The sequence below is a fragment of the Muscardinus avellanarius genome (assembly GCF_963383645.1).
Source record: "Muscardinus avellanarius genome assembly, chromosome: 15".
In the NCBI taxonomy this organism is placed as follows: Eukaryota; Metazoa; Chordata; class Mammalia; order Rodentia; family Gliridae; genus Muscardinus; species Muscardinus avellanarius.
Window position 1 is genome coordinate 36,964,882 of NC_137801.1, and position 23,123 is coordinate 36,988,004.

Here is a 23,123-nt window from a genome sequence, read left to right on the forward strand (position 1 = left end):
TCCGTAAGACCTTGTTTCAAAATAAGTAAAAAAATAGGGCTGGGCGTGTAGCTCGAAGATAAAATGCTTCTCGGTTCCATCCCCAGTACCGCAAAAAAAGAAAGAAAGAAAAAAAAAAAAGGCCTGGGGCTGGGCCTTGCATAAATCAGCAATATTTATGCAAGCTGACCAGCACAGGAAGGACATCCAGGCCCAGAGACAAGAATGGGCCAGGTTCACCACTTCTCCATTCCTGGGCCTTTCCTGTGACCCTGCCATGTCCCTCCTGTCATTCTTCCATTTTTCAGATTCTATTAAGACACACAGGGAGCTGGGCGTGGTGGCGCACGCTTGTAATCCCAGCATTCCGGAGGCTGAGACCTGGAGGATCGCGGTTCGTGGGCAGCCTCAGCTACTTAGTGAGGCCCTCTGCAACTCAGTGAGATCCGGTTTCAAAATAAAGAATAAAAAATTGGGCAGGGGGTGTAGCTCGGAGGTCAGATGCCCCTGGGTTCCATCCCCAGACCCGCCCCCCCCCCAAAAAAAAAGACACACAGGGGACATGTCAATTTTTGCAAGTCATGATGCGTCAATGAGCTAGCCAAAGCATATCTTCCTGAATCCCATTCACCCACCTCACAATACTCATACACATTCATATCCAAACTGGTGCCCTGTGCTCTGTATGAAGAGAGCAAAAGGCATTCAGATTTACAACACAGGATTCTACTTTATCACACACACACACACACACACACACACACACACACACACGTGCGCGCGCGCTCAGCCATAGGCACTATGATACTCAGTTACAATCAGCACCACTCTCTATTCTGTTCCTTTAAGGCCTATGAAAGCTCCTGCCATGTGGTCTCTCAGAGTCAGAAAAGTATGAGTCTGATGTGGTGATGCATGCCTGTATTCCCAGTATTTGAGAGGCTTAGGCAGGAGGATCATAGGTTTGAGGCCAGCTTCAGCAACTTGGTGAGACCCTGTTTCAAAATGGACAATAAAAAGAGCTGGGGATGTAGGTTGGAGGTAGAATGTTCCTGGGTTCAATCCCCAGGCCCAGAGAGAAAAGGCAGAGTGGGAACAAGGTGGCCCAGGCTAGTACACTCTGGCTAGGATGTCTTCTGAGATTTGAGGACAGATGGAGGTCTGTATGGGTGGTTTGAGGGTCTCCCAGTCTCTGATGTCACTCTTTGTATCTCTGTGGACATCAGCAGGATGCTGAAGAATGAGGGGCCTCCACAGTGGCCCATGTGGAGGCTGTTCTTGGCCCCTCTGACTTGCAGAACTTCTCAGGCAGTATAAATACTGACAGCCTGGGTTTGACCATCATGTGGCTACTGGGATTAGGGGGAGAAATCTGTGGACGAACGAATTTAGGCAGGGAAAGGACGGGTGTGGATGCTGGCTGGGAGGCTCAGGAAGGAAGCACCCCCAGAGAGGGTGCCAGGGAGGGCTTCTAGCCAGCGGTCGACTCAGTCACCTTAATGAAACCAGGGGCAAATGAGAATGGGGACCCATCTGTTTATCCCTGATGGAGTGGTCCCTAAATGGGCAGTGTTCTAAGAGGAACCCTGCTCGTCAGAGTGAAGAGAAACCCCACGTCCTGGGTGGCCTTGTGGAGGCAGGTGATGGTTCCTGAATAGAGGAAGAGCAGCAGAGGCGAGTGGAGGCCACAGCGAGAATGACCGCTGGGCACCGCTTGCCCTGCCGAACTAGAAGACAAAACCCCGCAGCCACGTCAGCAGCAGCTGGCCTAAGCCCCAGAGAGGAGGTTAGTCACCTTGGGGCTGGAGCTTGGCTCTCAGGCGCAGGGAGAGTGGAGGCAAAATGATGCAAAACTGACCCTCATTTCCTCGAAAGGAGCCTGCTGTCGTCTCAGGGGCTTAAGGCACTGGGAGGCCATGGAAACAATCCCATCACCCCAGCAACGAGGCCGGCCCGGGTGCTCCAGCACTCGCAACCTGCTCCCTGATTTCAGAGGACAGCGTTAGTTTGCACCTGCTTTTGCACATCATGGGAGCCAGCTGGCGATGACGCACTCTCTGGGATGCAGGTGACTGTGAGGGGCCCAGGCACCCTGGAAACAGCCACACTGGGGAAAGACAATGTGGTGTGTGACCCCTGAGGTCCACTGTGACAGCCCACTGCAGCTGGGGGTAATCAGGAACAGGGTAGGGACTACGGCCTGCCTTGACTAAGCATCTCTGCTAAAGGAATAAACAAAGAAGCGGTAACTAGTTCCTACACAACTATCTTCCTTCCACCCCCACCCCATCCCTCATTGAGAAAAGCCAAAGGCTCATGGGAAAGTGGGAATTGTAATTGCTAACTTCTGGTTTCCTCCGCTGGAGCCCTTCTGACAACAGAGAGGAACAGGGAGAGAGGCCCTGAGCAGACAAAAGCAGCGAGTTGCAGTGCGGGCCTCAGGGTGTAGTTCTACTGCTGGGAGATGCTGGTTTTATGGAACACTCTGTTCTTCCCGCCCTGAACTGCTGGGGCTCCTCCAAGCCCTCTTTCGAGGCAGCGTTCCTCCATGTGAATCAGGACTTGGGGCAGCAGAGTGAAGTGCTGTCATGGGTCTCACAGGATCTGTTAGACTTCACTTTCCCCTGGCAGTGCAACACAGGGATCACATACCCTCCCTAGGCTTCAGTCTCACATCTGTGGACCAGAGGCTCCAATTCCTTGAGCCTCGCATGATCCCCTCCCTCTAAGAAGAGACATGGAGGAAGCCGGGCGTGGTGGCGCACGCTTGTAATCTCAGCATTCGAGAGGCTGAGACCAGAGGATCACGGTTTGTGGACAGCCTCAACTACTTAGTGAGGCCCTCTGCAACTTAGTGAGACCCTGTTTCAAAAATAAAGAATAAAAAATTAGGGCTGGGGGTATCCCTCAGAGGTAGAATGCCCCTGGGTTCCATCCCCAGTACTGAAAAACAAGAGAGAGAGAGAGAGAGAGACAGACAGACAGACAGACAGACACACACACACACGCACACGCACTTGGAGGAGAGGGATACAACATCCCTGATGTAGACCCCTGGGTTGTCTCTTGCTGTGACACCCTCCCTACAACCTCCTGTCTATGCTCTCAGCTCTGGGTCCCCACTCCACTTTTTCAAGAGTCTCCCTTCAAATCAAACAGTAATTTTAGAAAACTCTAAATGTGAAGACATTGCCATTTTCTTAGCTCCAAGCCCCACACCTGGAGGCTGGTTTGGACTCCTTTCTGTCTCAGGAGAGGGGCTGGAAGGACAAGGCCTTTGCCCTGCAGGGACCTGAGCTCTGACTCTGGCTCTGACACTGACCTTCCACAGGATATTGGGTCCATTACTTCAACTCTGGATTCTGGCTTATGCATCTTTAAAATGGAGAAAAGCTTCATACCATGTTGTAAAGATCACAGTGGAGTGTCCAGGGGGTGGAGACGACATGTCTGTCCAGGTAGGGGCCCCAGGAGGGGCAGACATTCAGAACAGCTGTGGCCTCCCTGGGCCTTGCAGATTGATTCGGCTGGCCTGTTTCCCCTGCCTGGGGCTTCCCAGGGCCGGCCCTGTGCTAAGCGTGTGAGCCCTTGCAGACGAAACTCTTGCTCAAGAAATTCCATCCAGCATGAGACAGGATGGAATGATGAGGGAGAGATGGAGCTAGTCCAGGATCTGCCACAGTGCCTGGTCCTAGATGCTCAATCAGTTCCTTGTTGAATTGTTGTTCCTGGGAAGGGGTGGGGCCTAAGATAGCGGATATAATGCCATAACTAGGATCTACCACCTCAGGGCATTTCATAACAACCCAGAATCCAAACAGCTCTGTCCTCATCTCCCCACCAAATTGATTCTTTTTTTTTTTTGGCAGAAGATAGGTTGAACCTAGGGGTGATCTACCACTGGGCTGTATCCCCAGCCCTTTTTACTTTGAGACAGGGTCTTGCTAAGTTGCTGAGGCTGGCCTCCAACTTGCAATTCTCCTTCCTTAGGCTCCTAAATTGCTGGGATTTTAGGTGTGCACCACCATGCCTGGCCCCTGCCAAGTTGATTCCAAAACACCTATTTCCTTTTTGTGTTTAACTACTTTGATTAATACATTCTTCCATTCATTCATTCATTCATTCAATCCAATAATCATTCATTTCATTCATTCAATAATCCAACAGTGATTTTTAGTGAATATTTACTACATCCCAAGCTCTAAGTAAACAACAAGGAACAAAACAGAAAAATATCCTACTGTCTTGGAATTTTTATTCTGGTGGCAGGAGAAAAATAACATTTGAACATTATGTAGAGAGTTAAACCTGTAGCAGAAGTGACAGCAGGTGACTGGGGTGGGCAAGGTAAGGCCCTCTGGAGATGACCCTGAGCCGAGGCTGGACTGCGCAAGGAGTCAGCCATGTAAAGCTAGGGAAGAAGAGTCCATGCAGTGGGAGCAGCCAGCACAGAAGTCCTGAGCGGGGGAGAGAGAGACAGGGCAGCAGGGATAGATGGAGTGGGGTGTATGTTACTCTGGGAGTCTGGATTTTACTCAGAATCAGAAGGGAAGCGTGCGTGCGTGTGTGGCTGTTAGCAGGAGAGCCACACCAGATCTTATTTACCCCTCAAGGAGGTATCTCTAATCATTAGCCACATGGACAGTGGGCTGCAGGCAGGCCGAGTACAGGCAGGAAGCCTGAGCGTGGTGCCAGCACACAAAATAAGCCTTGGTGAACAGGCACTTTGTAAATATTTGCTAAATGAATGAAGGAGTGTGTTTGATCTGACCATCTCCTGCTTTATGCTTACATATTAAGAGGAAAAATTCACAGGCCATCTAGGTAGAAGTGAAGGGAGAGAAAATAATTTATATTTTAAAAATAGGCACCAAGAATCTATGTAGGTAAATAAGTTTAAATTGTCCTCAGGGGAAATTAGGTCCAGCTAGGACACAGAAAGGAGGGTGCATTCTGGTGGAATGTTTAACTTTTTTGGGTCCCTCTTCTTTCTTTTTTCCTTTTTTGGTGGTACTTGACATACACCCCAGACCCTATTTTTGTAATATAATTTTTTAAATAGGGTCTCACTAAGTTGCAGAGGGCCTAAGTTGATGAGGCTGGTCCCAAACCTGCGATCCTCGTGTCTCAGCCTTGCAAGTACTGGGAATATAGGTGTGTGCCACCATGTCCGGCTGTCCCTTTTCTTTATAAAAGGTACTTTGTACATTCATGGACTTGAGTCTGTAGCAGAAGAGAAGGGCCACGTTGGAGACCGTATCTGAGTAGATTAGGAAGCTGTGGAGGCAGAGGGGAGGGGGCAGTGAGGGGGTCTCCATAAAGCCTGGGTGGGCAGCCTTAGAGGTTCCAGTGGAACCACCCACGACTCAGCATGGATCCTACAGGCCCTGGCACTAGCTTGGGTTGTTACCCAGCAGGCCCCTGTGCAATGTCACAGTGACCCAAACCTCCCCATTTTTCCTCCTGGGCTTCCTCCTCCCCGATTGCTCAAGAGTCGGAGCATGTGAGAAGGGTTTGTGCTTTCACACTGGCTCACAGGCTGGCTTGCTGTGGGTGACGGTGGTGTCTGAGTGTGTCTGTGTGTGGGTGGAAGATTGAGCAAGTGCTGGTGTTTCCTACCTCGCCAGGCCCTGGGCTACCTGGCTGTCTAGAGTCGGCTTTCCAATGCCCCTTGTCAAATGCTCCTTCTAACTTCTGAGTTTCACATTTTCTACATATCTTGCTCATATCTCCACCCCTCCATGTCTCTGCTACACTTCATCCTTATTCGAGCGTCTGTGGGGCATTACGTGAAGCCCAGAAACTCTGTTGGTGTCTCACGGCTAACCTATGGCCACGGCCCACAGCCCCAGGCTGGCTCCTGGGCCCTGCAGTCTGAGACCTAAACCTGAGAGGTAAAGTGAAGAAGGGTCAAATAGTACAGAGCTGCCAACTCTCTCAGCCAACAAGATCCAGTCACAGAAAGACTGCCACTCCAGTGTGTATGAACCCATGCAAGGCGGTGCCAGCTGGCTGGGCTGGTTCTAGTGGGAAGCGTCTTTGCTTTTATCAGAGTTTTCTATTTTCAAAGGGTACTCTTAATGTCCTTAGGAAACTAAGAACTGACAGAGGTGAAAGATCAAGACATCAACACAAATTGAGCACCACTGTGTACCTAGTAGAGGACAGCCTATAATCTGGAAGCCCATGTGCTAGCCAGAGAGAAAACTATAGCACATGAAAGAAGTGGTAAGACTAGGAAAGCAGGGGCTGTTTGGAAAGACACAGGACCAGACACCGTGGCAGCTCAGAGAAAGAGGAGATCCCGGAGGGCAGAGGTACTGTGGAGGAGGTGGGTCTAATGTATCACCACCACATTCCGACATGGAAGGGTGAGCAGAAGCCATACATATGGGGTAGGGGCTACAAGAGGGTGGGGTCAGAACTACTTGGAGCCAGTACTCTAAGGAAGAGACACAGGTTAGTCTGCTGGGATGGAACCCAGGGGCATTCCTACCTCCAAGATACACCCCCAGCCCAATTTTTTATTCTTTATTTTTGAAACAATGTCTCACTAAGTTGTAGAAGGTCTCACTAAGCAGCTGAGGCTAGCCCTGAACCTGGATCCTTCTGTCTCAGCCTCCCAAGTACTGGGATTACAAGTGTGCGCCACCACACCTGGCTTTATATTTTTTCATAAGAAAGTTTCTACTAAAGAAGTCAACCTTATTTGGTGATGGTGGCGCATGCCTCTAATCCCAGTACTTGGGAGGTTGAAGACAAGAGAATCAAAGTTTTGAGGCCAATGAGCAGTAAGTTGATGAGACCCTGTTTCCAAATAAAAAATAAAGTAGGGCTGAAGGTGTAGCTCAGAGGCAGAATATCCCTGGGTTCAATCCCTAGTAACACACATACACACAGCTGAGAAGTCAACTTTCTGAATACAAACACTATCCCTGGATATGAGGTCTAGAGCCCTTTAAAATTCCTTGTTAAATGACTTCTCTTTTTTTGTCCTGTATCAGATTGTTGGTTTTTAAAAAATCTCACAAATGGGAAAGGGGACAGAGGAAGTCATGTGGGTCAGGGTGAAGCTCTGGCTGAAGCTGAGTGAGTTGGACAGGGAGAGCCCATGCCTCCTGAGCCCCTTTCTCCCTGCCTGCTGTTACCCACAGCCTCTCCAGGGCCCAAACATCCTGTACTCACCCAGAACTCTGTCTGCTATGGGCAAACCAAGCAATTTGACTGAAACTTAAAATACTGTCCAGGGTATTTGTTCCCCACACGGAAGCCCTTGTTTAAATGTGTTCTGACATCAGACCCAATATGGTGCTTAAAACAGGTATGAGTGAGGACTTGGGAGGGAGGGGACAATCCTGAACACAGACTCCTCTGGAACTCAGGCTCTTCCCTGTGCATTTCAAGAGTTGCATCCATCTCCAGGAGGGCTATCTGAGCACCGAGTTATTCTCTCTAGGCCTTCCAGATCATTAATGAATTGAGTACTATAAATTTATACCTAAAGCCATCTGTGTGCTAGAAGATACCCTCGGGCAAAGCACTAGTCCATTAAACACTTGCCTCTTCTAGCTAGTGCCTGCGGGGACAGAGGACCAGCCCCATGAAGAAGCTCCAGGGCTCCCGGATAGCTGGGTGTGTTCTAGAGGAAGCAGGACAGAGCCTGGCACACTTCACTGTATTCCCGCTGCAGATAAAGGTCTTTCTTTGCTCTCTCAGTTTCCACTATAAATCTTCCCAAGGCCTAGGGAATACTTTTTCCTAGATTACAATGCCTTGTTGCCTCTGAGTGCCTTTCCCGGTTCCTGGCAGTTTTTGTCCTGGAATTCCACAGCGCAACATTAGTGCCAGAGGCATGGCCAGGTATTTCCCTTGGGTGCCTCCAAGGTTTGGAGATTGATGTCATCTCTTGCTTTCCCCCTCTCGCCCCTCCCACAAGCAGCAGGCCGCAAATCCTGTTCAGTGTCCCTCCATCCTCTCACCCATTCATCCTCTCCTCTCCGTCCCTTCAGCATGACAGCAGCTTGTGAGAAGGGTCACCGCCAGCTCCCCGCTGCTCTCCCTGCCCTGTGACTTCCTTCACTCACCCTGGCTGCAATCCTCTCACAGTCAGGCCTTGAGGAGAACCTCCCCAACACGTGCCTGGCCATAGTACCTGTGCGCTGGGGGCCTACCAGAGAGGGGATCACTACCGCCCTGTTTAAAGCCCCCGGCAGCCTCCCATTGCCTACAGATGACAGTGCCGGCCTGGCGTTTCCTACGTCTACCTCTTGCTCCTCTCCCGTGCCCAGCCTGGGTCTGACCACACCTTCACCTGCTGCTGCCCTCTCAGCTCCCAAGCACCCCAACTCCAGGTCGGGCTCTGGCTTGTCCTTCTCTGTTAAATGTTCTGCATGTTTGTGTCCCATTTATCCTTTCCTTTGGACAATTTCAAACTTCTCCTAGATCCCACAAAGAGAATGCACCCCAACATTCCATGGTTTCTCAGTAGGCCATCAGAGGATGGTATGAGAACAAAGCTCTTCCTGTCTACATCCAGCCTGCTGCTGCTGCATAATGGGCATGGAGGGCTTCTGGTTTCCTTCTTTGGAGGAAAAGTAAGAATTAATTTAAAAATTTTTACTGTAAAAAATTTAATGCAAAGGAAGACTAAACATAATTTAATCATATTAATTTATTGTTGCATTTATTAAGCTACTGACTTGGGGGACAAAATGAGCAACATGTGTACCTATGGTATTCATGATGCAACAGGGTTAACTGACTTGGAACAGCCATCATCAATGGATTCTCCAAAATCCTTGTCTGCCTAAGGAATGGAGAAGTTACTGTTAGCTGCTCCATTTCCTTGAGAGATGCTAAGACAAGATAGTATTGTTCTGGCGAATTAGTTGGCTAAACCAACTGAAGGCAAAAATCAGGGGGTGATTCTCAGCCCTTTGCTACTTTTCAGTCTAAAGCAGAAAGATATGTATCCTCTGCTTAAGAAAGTCAAGCTGTATTATGGAGGGTTATGCACCATTAACCAGGAAAAGCAGAGAACACTTGGTATAGAATTATTGGTTTCTATTCTTTTTTTTTTTGGTGATACTGGAGATCAAAGCCAGGGGTAGTCTACTACTGAGCTCTATCACCAACCCTTTTAATTTTGAAACAGGGTTTCATAAAGTTGCAGAGGTTGGTTTTGAACTTGTTTCTCCTGTTTCAGTCTCTCTGTGATTACAGAAGTGTACCACCACACCCAGCCTGATTTCTATTTCTTAAGAAAAAATTCTAACTAGAAGGAGGGAAAACCTGGTAATATATTTTTATTATAAGAGAACTTAGAAAAACCCTATAAGGAGTAAAAGTAGTAGGGTAAAGACTGTAGATTAAAGATGAAGAGGGAAGACATCCACTATGACTTCATAATGAAAAAATCTCTTTCCCATCTGTAGTGGAGAGGGTCCTAACAAAATGTGAGTGCTCACTGAGTGCTTTGAGTAGCCTTCTAAGGAAAAGCTGCAACTGCTTCAACATCAGTGGAGTCTGAGATATTGAGGAGGCCTGGCTAGGGTGGAGGCCAGGATGCCGCTGCTAGTACCTCACTCACAGCCCCAGGAGAACGCTTTCCCACTGAGAGAGGCAGTGTCCTGGCAAGACCTGCGCTGGAGTGTACACTGAGATTGTGTAAAATCTAGCTTCTTTCCTATATGCAGAGACAAGCACCAAGTCCATTATTATTTATCTTTTGTACTGGGGGTGGAATCCAGGGGCTTTCTATCTCCGGGCTATACTTCCAGACCTATTCTATACTTTATTTGGAAACAGGGTCTCACTAAGTTGCTGAGAGCCTCACTAAGTAGCTGAGGCCGGCTTCGAACCTGTGCGATCCTTCTGTCTCAGCCTCCCAAGCGCGGGGATTACAAGCGTGCGCCACCATGCAGGATCCAGATACCAGCGAGTTCTCATATCCTGAGGGTCCTCTGGGGAACACAGCTCTACGTGCTGCCTTAGTGGCCAGCCCTTGCTGTGGAGTCAGGGGCCTAGAATCCGTTGCAAAGATAAGAGCTGAGTCCTTTTCCATTTGACTGCCCATTAACTAATTAATTAATTTTATTTTTCGGTGGGGGGCAAGGAACCCAGGGGCATTCTACCTCCAAGCTACACCCCCAGCCCTATTTTTTATTCTTATTTTTAAACAGGGTCTCACTAAGTTGCAAAGGCCTCACTAAGTAGTAGCTGAGGCTGTCTGCGAACCATAATCCTGTCTTTGCCTCCCAAATGCTGGGATTACAAGTGTGCGCCACCACATGGGGCTTGCCTGCCCATTAAGAGGAATTTGATTTATCTATTTATTTATTTTGTGGTCCTGGAAATAGAACCCAGGGGCATTCTACCTCTGAGCTATACCCCCAGTCCCATTTTATTTTTATCATGAACCGAGTCTCACTACTTGCTGAGGCTGTCCTGTACCTGCGGTTCTCCCGTCTCAGCCTCCCAAGTGCTGAGATTACAAGCATGCACCACCACACCCAGCCATTAAGGGGAACTTCTTTACTCAGCGTTTGAACCTCTGCCTCAGCATAGTGTTCTTGCTGCTTCTTTTTCTTTCTTTTTTTCCCTGCGGTACTGGGGGTGGAACCCAGGGGCATTTTACTTCTGAGGGACAGGCCCAGCCATATTTTTTCTCCTTTATTTTGAAAACAGGGTCTCACTGAGTTGCAGAGGTCTTCACTAAGTAGCTGAGGCTGGCCGTGAACTGCGACCCTCCTGTCTCAGCTTCCTGAATGCTGGGATTACAAGCGTGTGCCACAACGCCCGGCTATGTTCTTGCTTCTTATTAGATAACTTGGCCAGAGACCTTTCTGGACACCAAACCCTAGGCACAGGGAACCCAAGCCCACCAAAGTAGCTTTTACCCTAGATGGCCACTTGTCCGGTCAGTGGTGTGACCTTGCTTCTCCTCCACACCTGCTTTCTGTCCCTTCCACCCGGCAGCCTCTATTTCTACCCTCGGGCAGGATGCCCTTTTGCTTCCATAGCAAACAGATAACCCCAGGGCCCAGGACTGTAACAGCTCATATTGTGGATATGAATGCAAAACTACTCACCTGGGCCCCTCTTCTTTCTATCTCCTCCTGGTTCTTGGTTAATGTTGTTACCAAATCAGGTTGCCAAAGCATGAAGAGGAGAAATTTAACTTACATGCAATCCTGTGTCTGTCACATGTGAAAACTCATGTTGAGTTTTAAATGATAGATCTGTGATTCCCAGATTGCATAACCACACACATAATTAAGACTCAGTCTTATTTAAAACAGATGACAGTGTAGCTAACAAAGACCAAACACTGTTTATTAAAGTTCTACTTTTTTTTTGTGTGTGTGGTACTGGGGATCGAACCCAGGGGCATTCTACCTCAGAGCTACACCCCCATTCCTATTTTTTATTCTTTGTTTTAAAAAAGGCCTAAGTTTGGAGGCCTTACTAAGTAGTTCAGGCTGGCTACAAACTTGTGATCCTCCTGTCGCAACCTCCCAAGTACTGGGATTATAAGCGTGTACCACCACGTGCAGCTAAATTTCTACTTTTGAAAACAGATTTTCTCTACGTTGTCCTAAGCCGGGGTTAGCAAACTATGACTAGCAGATCATATCTGGGAAGCTGTCTGCTCTTGTAAAAAAAGTTTTATTGGAACACAGTGATACTTATTTGTTTGGCTTTTACTTATGGCTGCTTTCCCACTGAAGTGGCAGAGTTGAATCCAAAACTGAATGGCCAACAAAACCCCAACTGGTCACCATCTGGCTCCTTTGGAAGCCTGCCAAGCCAACCTAGAGCAGGAGGCTAGGTAAAAGGGTGAGAATGAGGTACCTGTTGACTGGCGGGTGTTCTCCTGTGACATGGCTGTCGTCACGGTTTCCGTGGCTGCATCTCTGACAGCTTGCTCTTCACTCTGCAGGAGGGCGAGGACACACCTCCAGAGAGCAAGCGTGTCCTGCAACTCTGCGAAGACCAAAAAGGGTTTAATCAGCTAGAATGCAGCTGACCGGCAGGTAAAGCACTGCTTCAACTCCACAGCATTACACGGGCAGCAGCCATTTCTTTTTTCCTAGCTATTGCAAGACAGGAAGACCTGAGAGTGAAACCAACACTGGAAGAAAGAGGACACCAAGGAGGAGGCTTGGAATTGTCTTTTTGGGGAGTAGCAGGAGCCAGGCATTCTGGAGGCAACAGCCATAGGCCAGGCCCCCAGAAGGTCCTGCCTGGCTGTGAAAGGCACAGCTCTCCCAGCTCATGATTCTCAAAAATAAAACGCTATGCACTAAAAGGGCTTTGAAGAAACTAGCTCAGTTTTGATTTAAGTGACTGCTTACCAACACTGAAAGCAAAATGTCAATCAAGATTATGCTTTGGTAGCCGGGCGTGGTGGCGCACGCTTGTAATCCCCGCGCTTGGGAGGCGGAGACAGGAGGATCGCGCAAGTTCGAAGCCAGCCGTGCTGGCTTAAGAGACCTTGTTTCCAAATAAAAATATAAAAAATAGGTGTCTGGGAGTGTAACCCGGAGGTAGAAGGGTTTCCAGGAACCCCAGTGCCACCAAAAAGAAAAAAGATTATGCTTTGGTTACTTGGGAGGCTGGGGATTGCAGGTTTGAGGGCAGTCTCAGAAACTTAATGAGACCCTGTTTCAAAATAAAAATAAAACAGCACTGGGGGTGTATCTCAGAAGTAGAATTGCCCCTGGGTTCAATTCCCAGTACAAAAAAAAAAAAAAAAAAAAAAAAGAAGGACCCACGAGAAGGGCGCCAGTCTGCAGTCTGCTTTGAACATATGTGGGTCCACTCTGCTGCCATGACCACTGGGTGCTGGTCCTGCTAGTCAGCCTGCACTGGGGGCTGCTGCACACAACACACAGAAAGGCAGCATCTGCCCCTGGACAATAGAAAGGTGTGTAAAGTCCAGAACACAAGGCAACACATAGCCAAGAATGAAACTGCATGGTTGTGACGTACAATAGAGAAAGACCACAGGACTGCTGGCATAGGATGGGCTCCGTGAGGGCAGGGAGAGGCGGGAAGGCCTCGTGAACAGGACATCTGGCCCACGGTGAAGCGTTGTGTGGAGAGCCATGGTAGACTACCTGCAGCATCCCTGTCCTCTCCCCAGGGAAGCAATCCCGTCCTAAAATCTCCCATCTGTCTACTCTGATTATCTGTCCTCAGAGAACCTGCTATCAGTCACTAGTACTTCAGTAAAACCTGGAACAGTTCTTTCTATTCCAGATTTGGGTTTAAATTTTACTCAGTCTTTCAGAGCTGAGTAGGCTTATGCTTTGTTTTTGCAGCAATGGGATTGAACCTAGGGCTTTGTGCATTCTTGGCAAGCATTCTACCGCTGAGCACCCCACCCTCAGAACCTTACCACGTCTTTCAGTATCCATCCTCTCTAACTGTTCTCTAGGGCTTCATGCTTTCTTAACACTTTCCTCTTCAACGTGGTCATACCTCCAGAATCCTTCTTCCTTAGTCTGTTCCAGCCTATCCTAGTGTACTTTTAAGTGCTTTGTCTCTCTCATCAGTAGCTGGTTTTCATGTTCTTATAAGCTATGACTGATCTCTTTTCTCATTTCTATAATGCTAAAACCAGCACCAACAGTCAAATATGAACCAAGGGCTTTCCCCCAGGACTCAAGTCTACATAGGAATGCTAGGTTATTCTACACACATTTTGCCTGCTATTAGCCAGTATTAGAGTAACTAAAACTGCCCAGAAAATGTGCCATAAAAAGGTATTAATCTTACAGAAGAGATTTGACCCTTCCCCTTTTATTTTATTTTATTTACTTATTTATTTTTTTTGGTGGTACTGAGGTTCCTGGAAACCTTTCTACCTCCGGGCTATACTCCCAGACCTATTTTTATACTTTTTAAATTTAGAAACAGGGTCTCTTAAGCCAGCGTGGCTGGCTTCGAACCTGCGCGATCCTCCTGTCTCTGCCTCCCAAGCGCGGGGATTACAAGCGTGCACCACCACGCCCGGCTTCCCCCTTTTATTTTAAAGAGTTAGGATCTTACTGTTGCCCAGGCTAGCCTCAAAACTCTTGGGCTCAGTAATCTTCCTATCTCAACCTCCTGAGGAGGAGCTGGGACTCTAGTGCACGCCACCTCCTGTTTGACCAAAGTTTATACTTCTTTGCTCTTATTTCTCTGGGCCCAGTGATTAAATAGTAATAGAAGGTTTCCTCTCAATCCCTTTCTGGGTGTAAGAAAAATGCCTAGATATCACTAAGAAGAAAGAAGTGAAAGGATATCAAAGAAGCCTCCATGTTTGTTTCCCAGAGAGATCCAGGGATATGAGACCCTTTATTGGTTGGAACTCCTCTAACACCTAAAATTTGAATCTCACAGTCTAAAAAAAAAAAAATGGTCCTTTATTGTTTCTGAATAATTCTTGGCGGCAAGGACCATGTGTTATTCTCAAGGGCTATGCATGGAAGTGGTAAACAAAACCAGAAAAGAGAGAGAGAGAGAGAGAGAGAGAGAGAGAGAGAGAGAGAGAGAGAGAGAGAGAATGAATTAGAGCATGATAATAAGAATTACTCATGACAAAGAGAGGGCAGGACTGAGATTTAAACATGGCTTTAGGTTCCCAGCTTTCCTTTTAATTAGCTGGGTGTGGTGGCACATACTTGAAATCCCAGTATTTGGGAGGCTGAGACAGGAGGATGGCAGGTTCGTAGCCAGTGTCAGCTACTTAGCGAAACCCTTCACAACTTAGTGAGATCCTGTTTCAAAATAAAAAATAAAAAACAGGGCTGGGGGTATAGCTCAGAGGTAGAATGCCCTGGGTTCAATCCCCAGTACCACAAAACAAAACAAAACCTATCTTTAACATGAAAATAACACAATTGAAAAAATTAAAACACAAAAAAAGCCCTTATGCTTCTCAGTTGCTGAGGGTTTCAAGCGTGGTTTTCTTCAACACTACTGGCATGATGCTCTCTTCTGATATTACTCTTGAGGCTCAGGGAGCAGCAGTGAGGACAGAGACAGGGATAAAGAAGATGGCTAAAACCAGCTAAGAGCTAGACATCCATTTAATGTCAAAACATCTCCTCTTTCCAAGGACACTCCACTCAGTAAATACAGTGAAAGGAACCAGCAGTTGGTCTAGTGACTTCAGCCAGAAACAGCAAGTCACCCTGAATCTTCCTTAGCGGAGGCAGCATCAGGTCCTGATGTCCCACTTCCTAAATGTCGTTTGAGCCCGTCCTCTCTTGCCTCACTGCCCAGCTTCATAGTGACCCATTCAATTCTCACGTAGGTCACTGCGATAGCCTTCATGGAAGAGGGGATGGTTGGACAGAGTCTTGACAGACAAATAAAAGCAAGTGAAGCCGTGGTTTGTTTACAGAGAACTGTTCCTTACTGATGACACACAGGGCTTGTGTTGGGAGTGGTGGATGATGAGGCAGGAGGGGTGGCCCAGGGATAGAACAGAAAGGGCCTATGAGCCATGGAAAGGGTGTTTAGAGTTTATCCTGAAGGCAATGAGAACCTACTCAGAGGTTTCCAGCAGTGAACTAAAATGGTCGGATTTACATTTGAGAAAGACCACAGAGGTTCTTTGGAAACTTTGCAGAGAATGGCTGCTTGGAGGATAAAATAGAAAAAAAAAAAAAAAAAAGAGACTAAGAGGCTGTTGGTAAAAATTGTCTAGCGTATGAATCGAGAGGGCAGAAAAACACAAGAAAGACGTGAAGGCACGAAGCACGCTGCCCCCTGTCACCTTTCCTTCTCTTTCAGGCTGGAGAATCTGTCCACACTTTGAGCCAGTTTGGTACAATGGGCCCCCTCAGCACACTTACCAAGAACCGGACAGGGGTTGGTGAGAAAAAATGGTGTGGTGCTGGTGAGGACCTGGGCAGCGGCCAGCCTAGACTCTGTGGGGAGACGGTCTTCGCAGGACAAGACAACCAGCTGCACCCACTGCTTCAGCTCGGGGGCCATCAAGTCCTTGTTCTGAATGCACAGAAAGTACCAATAAGCACTTGTAAAGATAAAGCCATGGACTGACGTGGAAGTGGGGAGAAGCTACACCAGACAGCACCTGGAAGTCAGTTCTTACCTCAGTGGGCAGGAAGACTTTAGTTGCTTTTTCTCACTAGGAAGAAATAAGCCCAAGCAAGAAAACTTGAGTTATCTTTAAGAAATGTGGAGTCACCGTAACTGGAGAGCAAGTTCTTTGAATCACTTCTGGTGCGTGTCAGGTCATCCCAACACTGGGGTAGTGGACAGCCTCAGTGAAGGCCAGACTGGCCAGACTGTGGTGGCAAATCTTAATTTGTCCTCAATAAACAGATATTCTTCCTATCGTTGGTTCTTGGATGGGCCTATGAGCAACCACTTCTTAGCCTCCCTTGCCTGCTACTGTCAAGCTACCATATCTACACTGGACTGCTTCTACCTGGTTTAAAAAACAGTGTTGATGAGTTCCTGTAACAGCCTTGAAACGCAGCATTCTTAACTGTGATATTACTAGTGACCTCCTAGGCTTGGCCTTCTGGCCTGCCTCTGAACAAGACATGTAAGGCCACTGTTCTCCTGCTTGTTAATTCTCACTCTGTTTTTTTCTCTGCCTAGCTCCAGGATCTCAGAACTTATGAGCTGAGCGAGCCTGAGCTCAAGTGATCTTCCTGACTCAGCCTTGTAAGAAACTGGAACTATAGGTACATGCCATTGTGCCTGCCTATAATCAGGGTCTTTAAATGTGTACTTGTACTGCAATACTGGTCACTTTCTACTTATTATTCCGTGGTGTATGAACCTAAGCACATATGTATTTATGTTGAAGCATCTTTCCAGGAAGTTGTTTTGCCTCAACTAATTTCACTTCACCCCTCTATGAACCAGGTGGAGCATATATGGACCTCCATACAGAATCAGCTAAACTATGTTCTAGGGGCATATTTAAGCCTTAGCAGGCTTTTTCTTTCTTTCTTTCTTTTTTTTTTTCCTTGTACTGGGATTGAACCCAAGGACATTCTGCCTTCAAGCTATACCCCCAGACATTTTAAATTTTGAAACAGGGTCTTGCTAAGTTGCTGAGGGTATCACTAAGTTGCTGAGGCTCCCAAGTCCTGGGATTAAAAGCACGCAGCACTATGCCTGGCAAGCCTTCGCAGTTTATTTCCATACTTAGTTCACTAGGTTGTAATATTTCCTTTTACTTTTTCTTTTTTTTTACAGGTCTGCGGATGGAACCCAGGAGCATTTGACCACCAAGCTACACCCCCTGCCCTGTTTTTTATTCTTTATTCTGAAACAGGGTCTCACTAAGTTGCAGATGGCCTCACCAAGTAGCTGAGGCTGTCTGCGAACCGCGATCCTCCAGTCTCAGCCTCCCAAATGCTGGGATTACAAGTGTGCGCCACCACGCCCAGCTTCACTAGGTTGTAATCTTAAACATTCTTAGAATTGACCTGCTTATTCTTCTTTAAACTGTCTTGTTATAAAAATGGGATAAACAACGGACACATGTGTGCTGGGGGATGGTTGTACACTCTCTTAAACTCTAGTCACAAATACCCAAAACAAAAGAAAGGTGTGCTCCAAAAATTTTTTCGTAAATCATTCTCCAAGTGAATTATCAATACAATCTTTTTGTAGGGCCTGCATTCAGATCATGGTGATTCTGCTGCTAGGACAGTTCACCTTCTAGGTATGTAAGAGTACAAACACCCAAGTCCCAGGACACACACAGCATCAGCCTTACCTCTTCACGTGTCTGCATGTGGTGGGCAATCACTTTGGAGGCAAGTCTCAGAGCCACACTCTGGATTTCAGACCTGGAAAAAGAAAACACAAACCAAATCAAACATATTTTACACACAGATGGTTTTTGCAGATAGTCTGTAATTAGTATGAACACTGGACATCTCTACCCTCTGGCCACAGAAATGCCTCCAAAACCAATGTAATTTTGCTTATTAATGTGAAACTCTGACATCATCTGTTGCTTGGGTTTAAAACATAGCTCCTAAGCTGAGGGTTAGAAAAACCACAGGACCTGAGCCCTTAGGCCAGGACTCTGAGCAAGTTCACTGTAAAATGACGGAAGGAATCACACGCCCCACCAAGGTGGCACAGGGAGCCCCAGGAACAGACCTCTCACTGGAAGCAATGTCCATTGTCCAGGTCAAGAACTCCTTCAGGGTTAGATGCACACAGCGCTCTGTATGGGGAAGCCACTCGCTGGGGTGCATGCAATGGAGAATCTTCAGTATCTGTGTGAGCCGAATCCATGAATGAAAGAGAAAGAAACACAGAAAAATTCTCCAGATGCCAAATAATCACTGTACCAACAAAGGCGCTTATCTTTCAAAAGGCGCTTCCTAACTTATTTCCCCTCTGCAATCCCTCTGAGAGACTGAGGCAGAACACAGCAATGACCAACTCGAGGACCCCTAGTGAATGGAATGAGATGTCCAGATTTCCAGGCCAGTGCCCTTAAATTTTCTTTTTTTTTTCTCTTTTTTTTTTTTAAACCAGTATTGGGGACTCACTACCACTGAGCTACATCACTAGTCCTTTTATTTTAAGATAGAGTTCTGCTAAGTTGACTAGGCTGGCCTTGAGCTTGTGATCCTCCTGCCTCAGCCACCTGGGTTGCTGGGATTATAGGCCATGTCTCCCCCTAAACAGGCATATCAATAAAGATGACCTCTGATATATTCTATAGCTAATTTTCTTTTTGGTATTGGGAATTGAATCTAGGGGCACTCTACCCTGAGCTACAACCCCAGCCATATATATATATATATATATATATATATATATATATATATATATATATATATATATTTATTTGTGGTACTGGGGGTGGAACCCAGGGGCTTTCTACCTCTGGGCTATACTCCCACACCTATTTTATATTTTTATTTGGAAACAGGGTCTCACTAAGTTGCTGAGAGCCTCACTAAGTAGCTGAGGCTGGCTTCAAACCTATGTGATCCTCCTGTCTCAGCCTCCCAAGAGTGAGGATTACAAGCATGTGCCACCACGCCCGGCCCTTTTTTATTTTCAAACAAGGTCTTGCTAAGTTGCTGAGGCTGACTTCAAACCTGTGATCCTCCTGTCTCAGCCTCCCTCCTAAGTACCGGAATTACAGGCATGCCCCGGTAAGAGCTCATTTCCAATGATCTGTTTCCTCAACATCCCAGAGTGGCTTGCTCTGTTATTAGTTAATCTCCGCTATCAACGCCACTGTTATCAACAGCTCTTCTTCTTGCCCTTCTCTGCATGAAGCCACGCCAAGTACTATAGCGAGTCCTTACTCTCTGGACATTGAATCTATCTCCTGTTGCCCTCAGCCCAAACTGATCTTGCCTCCTTGAATGGGAGGAGCAGGAGACTGTTAGTACGGAAGAGAATTTACCTTGCAGAAACATTCTGGGTGGCTCTCCTTCATTGCCAACAGCAGGAACGTCTCTCCCATACTGCACAGAGATGGCAGTCCCTTCTCTCCCAGTCCAGAGGCAGCCGATGAGAACTTTCCCAACAGGGCTTCTAGTGTCAGTGAGCGCACCTCAGGAGAGGAACACTCTAGCAGCTGCGAGAAGGTGACAGGAACACCCCCCGCTTGCTTCCCGGCCTTGGCCTGCACAGCCCACACCGTAGCAATGGCCAGTTTGGTGAGACTCTGCAGATACTGGGGCAGGCCTGGAACCTTGGAGGTACACTGGAATCCTGTTATCAGCTCTGATCCTGAGATGATCCCTCCAGCTTCCTCCCAGAAGCCAAGACTCTCCAGAACTAAAAAGCAAAACAAGAGAGGGGAAGAGGTTAGTTTATTCAACTTTTCACAAAGGGACACGGATAAACAGAAGTCTCTGATTACACTGGGTGGGACCTTTAGATGTCTTTCCCAAGTAGATTTCACGAATATAATGTAGTGAGTGACTAGCCCACCAAAGTTTGGACTCCAAGCCTAGAAGCCTACCTTTCCTTTCCCTCCCCTTCCTTCCTCCCCTTCTTTCCTGTACTGGGGACTGAACTTAAGGGCATTTTGCCTCTGAGCTACACCCCCAGCCATTTTTATTTTCTATTTGGTAAGAGTCTCACTAGGTTGTTGAGAGTCATTATGTTGCTGAGGTTGTCCTCAAACTTGTGACCCTCTTGTTTCAGCCTCTCAAGTACTGGAATTGCAGGCATATGCACTGTACCCAGGCTAGAAGCAATTTATACTTAGGTAATTCTCAGTTATCCTCCTCAGAGGACAAAGGCATTACTATCAGAAAATGTGCTCTTTTGCTGGGTGTGGTGGCGCACGCTTGTAATCTCAGCGCTTGGGAGGCTGAGACAGGAGGATCGCACACGTTCGAAGCCAGCCTCAGCTACTTAGTGAGGCTCTCAGCAACTTACTGAGACCCTGTTTCCAAATAAAATAGAGAATAGGTCTGGGAGTATAGCCCAGAGGTAGAAAGCCTTTGGGTTCCACCCCTAGTACCAGACACACACAAAAAGTGCTCTTTTGCATCCATTTTCAATAAGCAATAAATATGAACACAGTGGCCTCTTAAATTACTGTGTTTCAAAGCTGGTCGGGGAGAAGTGCATACTTTTATAGGAGTTCAGATCCCCTCTATAGCACCTCTTCCCAGAGGCTCTGGCTTGAACCCTACAGGGACTTGAGCTCTCGAGGCAGCTCATTCTATTGTCAGCAGATCAAATTGTCTCAAAGTTCTTTAATTCCAAAGTGGCCTATGTTTGCATTCTGTTTCACTGGCCTAATTCTGCACCCTGTGCTCTCAATGACAGCTCTGTAGGCATCTGCTTACAATTACTGTGCCCCCAATGCCTCTTCAAGAGGGAGCACCTGTGCTTCCTTTCCTACAGGACGGGGCTACCCATCTTTCGCCATCTTTCGCCTTCCAGCCACATGCCTTTGGATACGCTTCACCCCTCCCTTTGTACTACTGGTGATTGGACTCAGGGTGTTCTACCTCTTGAGCTACATCCCCGGCCCTATTTTATTTTTGAAACAGGGTCTTGTTAAGTTGTTGAGGCCCTTGCTAAATTGCTGTGGTTGATTTGGAACCTGTGATCCTCCTGTCTCAGCTTCCCAAGTACTGGGATTATAGGCCTGTGCCACCACAGCCAGCTGCCTCTTCCTTTCTTAAAATAATATGACCCGCAGAATGGATTGTGACTTGCATGTCTGTCCAGAAGGATAACATATATATGTGTGTGTGTGTGTGTGTGTGTGTGTGTGTGTGTGTTTTATTAGGAATTGAACCCAAGATTGAACCACTGAGCCTCATCCCCATCTCTTTTTACTTTTTATTTTGAAACAGGGTCTTGCTAAGTTGCTGATGCTGGCCTTAAAGCTTTGATTCTCCTATCTTGGCCTCCTCAGTACTGCATTACAAGTGTTCTCTACCACACCTGGCCAGCAGGACTATTTATTTATTTGTTTGTTTATTGGTGCTGGGGTTAAATGCAGGGGCATTCTACCTCTGAGGTATACCCCTGGCTCTTTTATTTTGAAACATAGTCTCACTGAGTTGCTGAGACTGACTGCAAACCTGTGATTCTCCTGTCTCAGTCTCCCAAGTACCAGGATTACAAGTGTCCGCCATCACGCCTGGCCAGCAGGACTTTAACTCTTCTCTTCAGTGGCCACTGCTGACTCACGTGGATCATGACACGAGCGGCATCGCAGCCCTCCTCTTTCACGTGGTCTGCTGAGGGGCTGAGTCATCTTTCTCCCACCTTATACCCAGTGCAGTGGTTCAGACTTGTTTTCTTTGTTGCTTTTAATCCCAAGTATATCCCTGTTAAATTTTATCTCCCTGTTAAGTTTCATGATTTGCTTTTTAGTTGAGATCTTTTCGTATTCTCATTTCTGATCAAACAACACATTGCCCGCTTCTTAATGCTAAGTAAAATAAATAATTTCCCTTAAGGAGCTTGTATTCTAGTTTGAGGAAGAGAAACACATGAACAGATGAATTCTAATAGTGGCATAAATGAAATTATGAGTCTCAAAGCGGGAAAAGAAGGGAGAAGGTTTTGGAATCACCAAAGACAGAGGGATCACTTGCACAAAGGGCCCAGGCTCAAAGATATGGAACAGAATGGAGCACGTGGGACTGCAGGCCAACCGACATCATTAGAACACAAAGTGCAAGGTGGGGAAAAACAGGAGATGAGGCTAGAAGACATATGGCCAGGATGCAGAGGTCCTCCTATACCATGCAGAGGAGTATGGACATTCTTCTGTAGGCAAGAAATGCCACTGAGGGTCTATTTTAAGCAGCCAGGTTGGATAAGCATTTTCTTATTTCTTTTTTTCTTTTCTTTCTTTTTTTTTTTTTTTTTTGCGGGTCTGGGGATGGAACCCAGGGGCATTCAACCTCCAAGCTACAGCCCCTGCTCTATTTTTTATTCTTTATTTTTTTGAAATCGGGTCTCACTGAGTTGCAGAGAGCCTCACTAAGTAGCTGAGGCTGTCCGCGAACCGCGATCCTCCGGTCTCAGCCTCCCAAATGCTGGGATTACAAGCGTGCACCACCACGCCCGGCTGGATAAGCATTTTCAATATGGGTTCTAATTGCTAAGGGTTGATAATAGAGCAGGGAGACCAGTTAAAAGACTGTAGAGCTGGGCATAGTGACCCATGCCTGTAATCCTAGTACTTGAGAGGTTGAGACAGGAGGATATCAGATTCAAGGCCAGCCCCAGCAATCTAGTGAGATCCTACTTCAAAATAAAAAATAAAAAGGGTTGGGGTGTGGCTTAGAGGTAGAATGCTCCTGGGTTCAATCCCCAGTACCACACACACACACACACACACACACACACACACACACACACACGAAAGAGAGAAAGGAAGAAAGAAAGGAAGGAAGGAGGAGAAGGAAGGAAGACTGTACAGTAGTCCAGGAGAGAAATGATGAGGGCAAGAAGGAAGGGAGATGGTTTGGTTTGAATGGCTCCTCCAAATCGCACCTAGAGATGAACTGCACGGCAGTAGTACTGAGAGAGGGTGCTCACGAGGAGATCAGGCCCAGAGTTTGGCCCTCCTGAACGGGTCCATTCTGCCATTGCAGGAGTGGGACCCTCCGTCCTGTGCGTGCTGGCTGGCCCCCCACCCTCCCACC

The 23,123-nt window shown here is 47.2% G+C and overlaps 1 protein-coding gene across 1 annotated transcript in view; it reads right to left on the bottom strand.

Moving 5' to 3' along the window:
• The window catches only part of THADA (THADA armadillo repeat containing), a gene marked incomplete at both ends in the record, with an annotated part of 379,586 nt that overhangs the window by 35,212 nt on the left and 321,251 nt on the right, over window positions 1–23,123 (bottom strand). Inside the window, 5 exons of the mRNA XM_080711248.1 lie at window positions 11,833–11,964; window positions 15,828–15,981; window positions 17,735–17,807; window positions 18,127–18,245; window positions 19,397–19,773. Of these exons, the coding sequence (XP_080567374.1) occupies window positions 11,833–11,964; window positions 15,828–15,981; window positions 17,735–17,807; window positions 18,127–18,245; window positions 19,397–19,773 (855 nt within the window). The remainder of the gene's footprint in view (window positions 1–11,832; window positions 11,965–15,827; window positions 15,982–17,734; window positions 17,808–18,126; window positions 18,246–19,396; window positions 19,774–23,123) is intronic.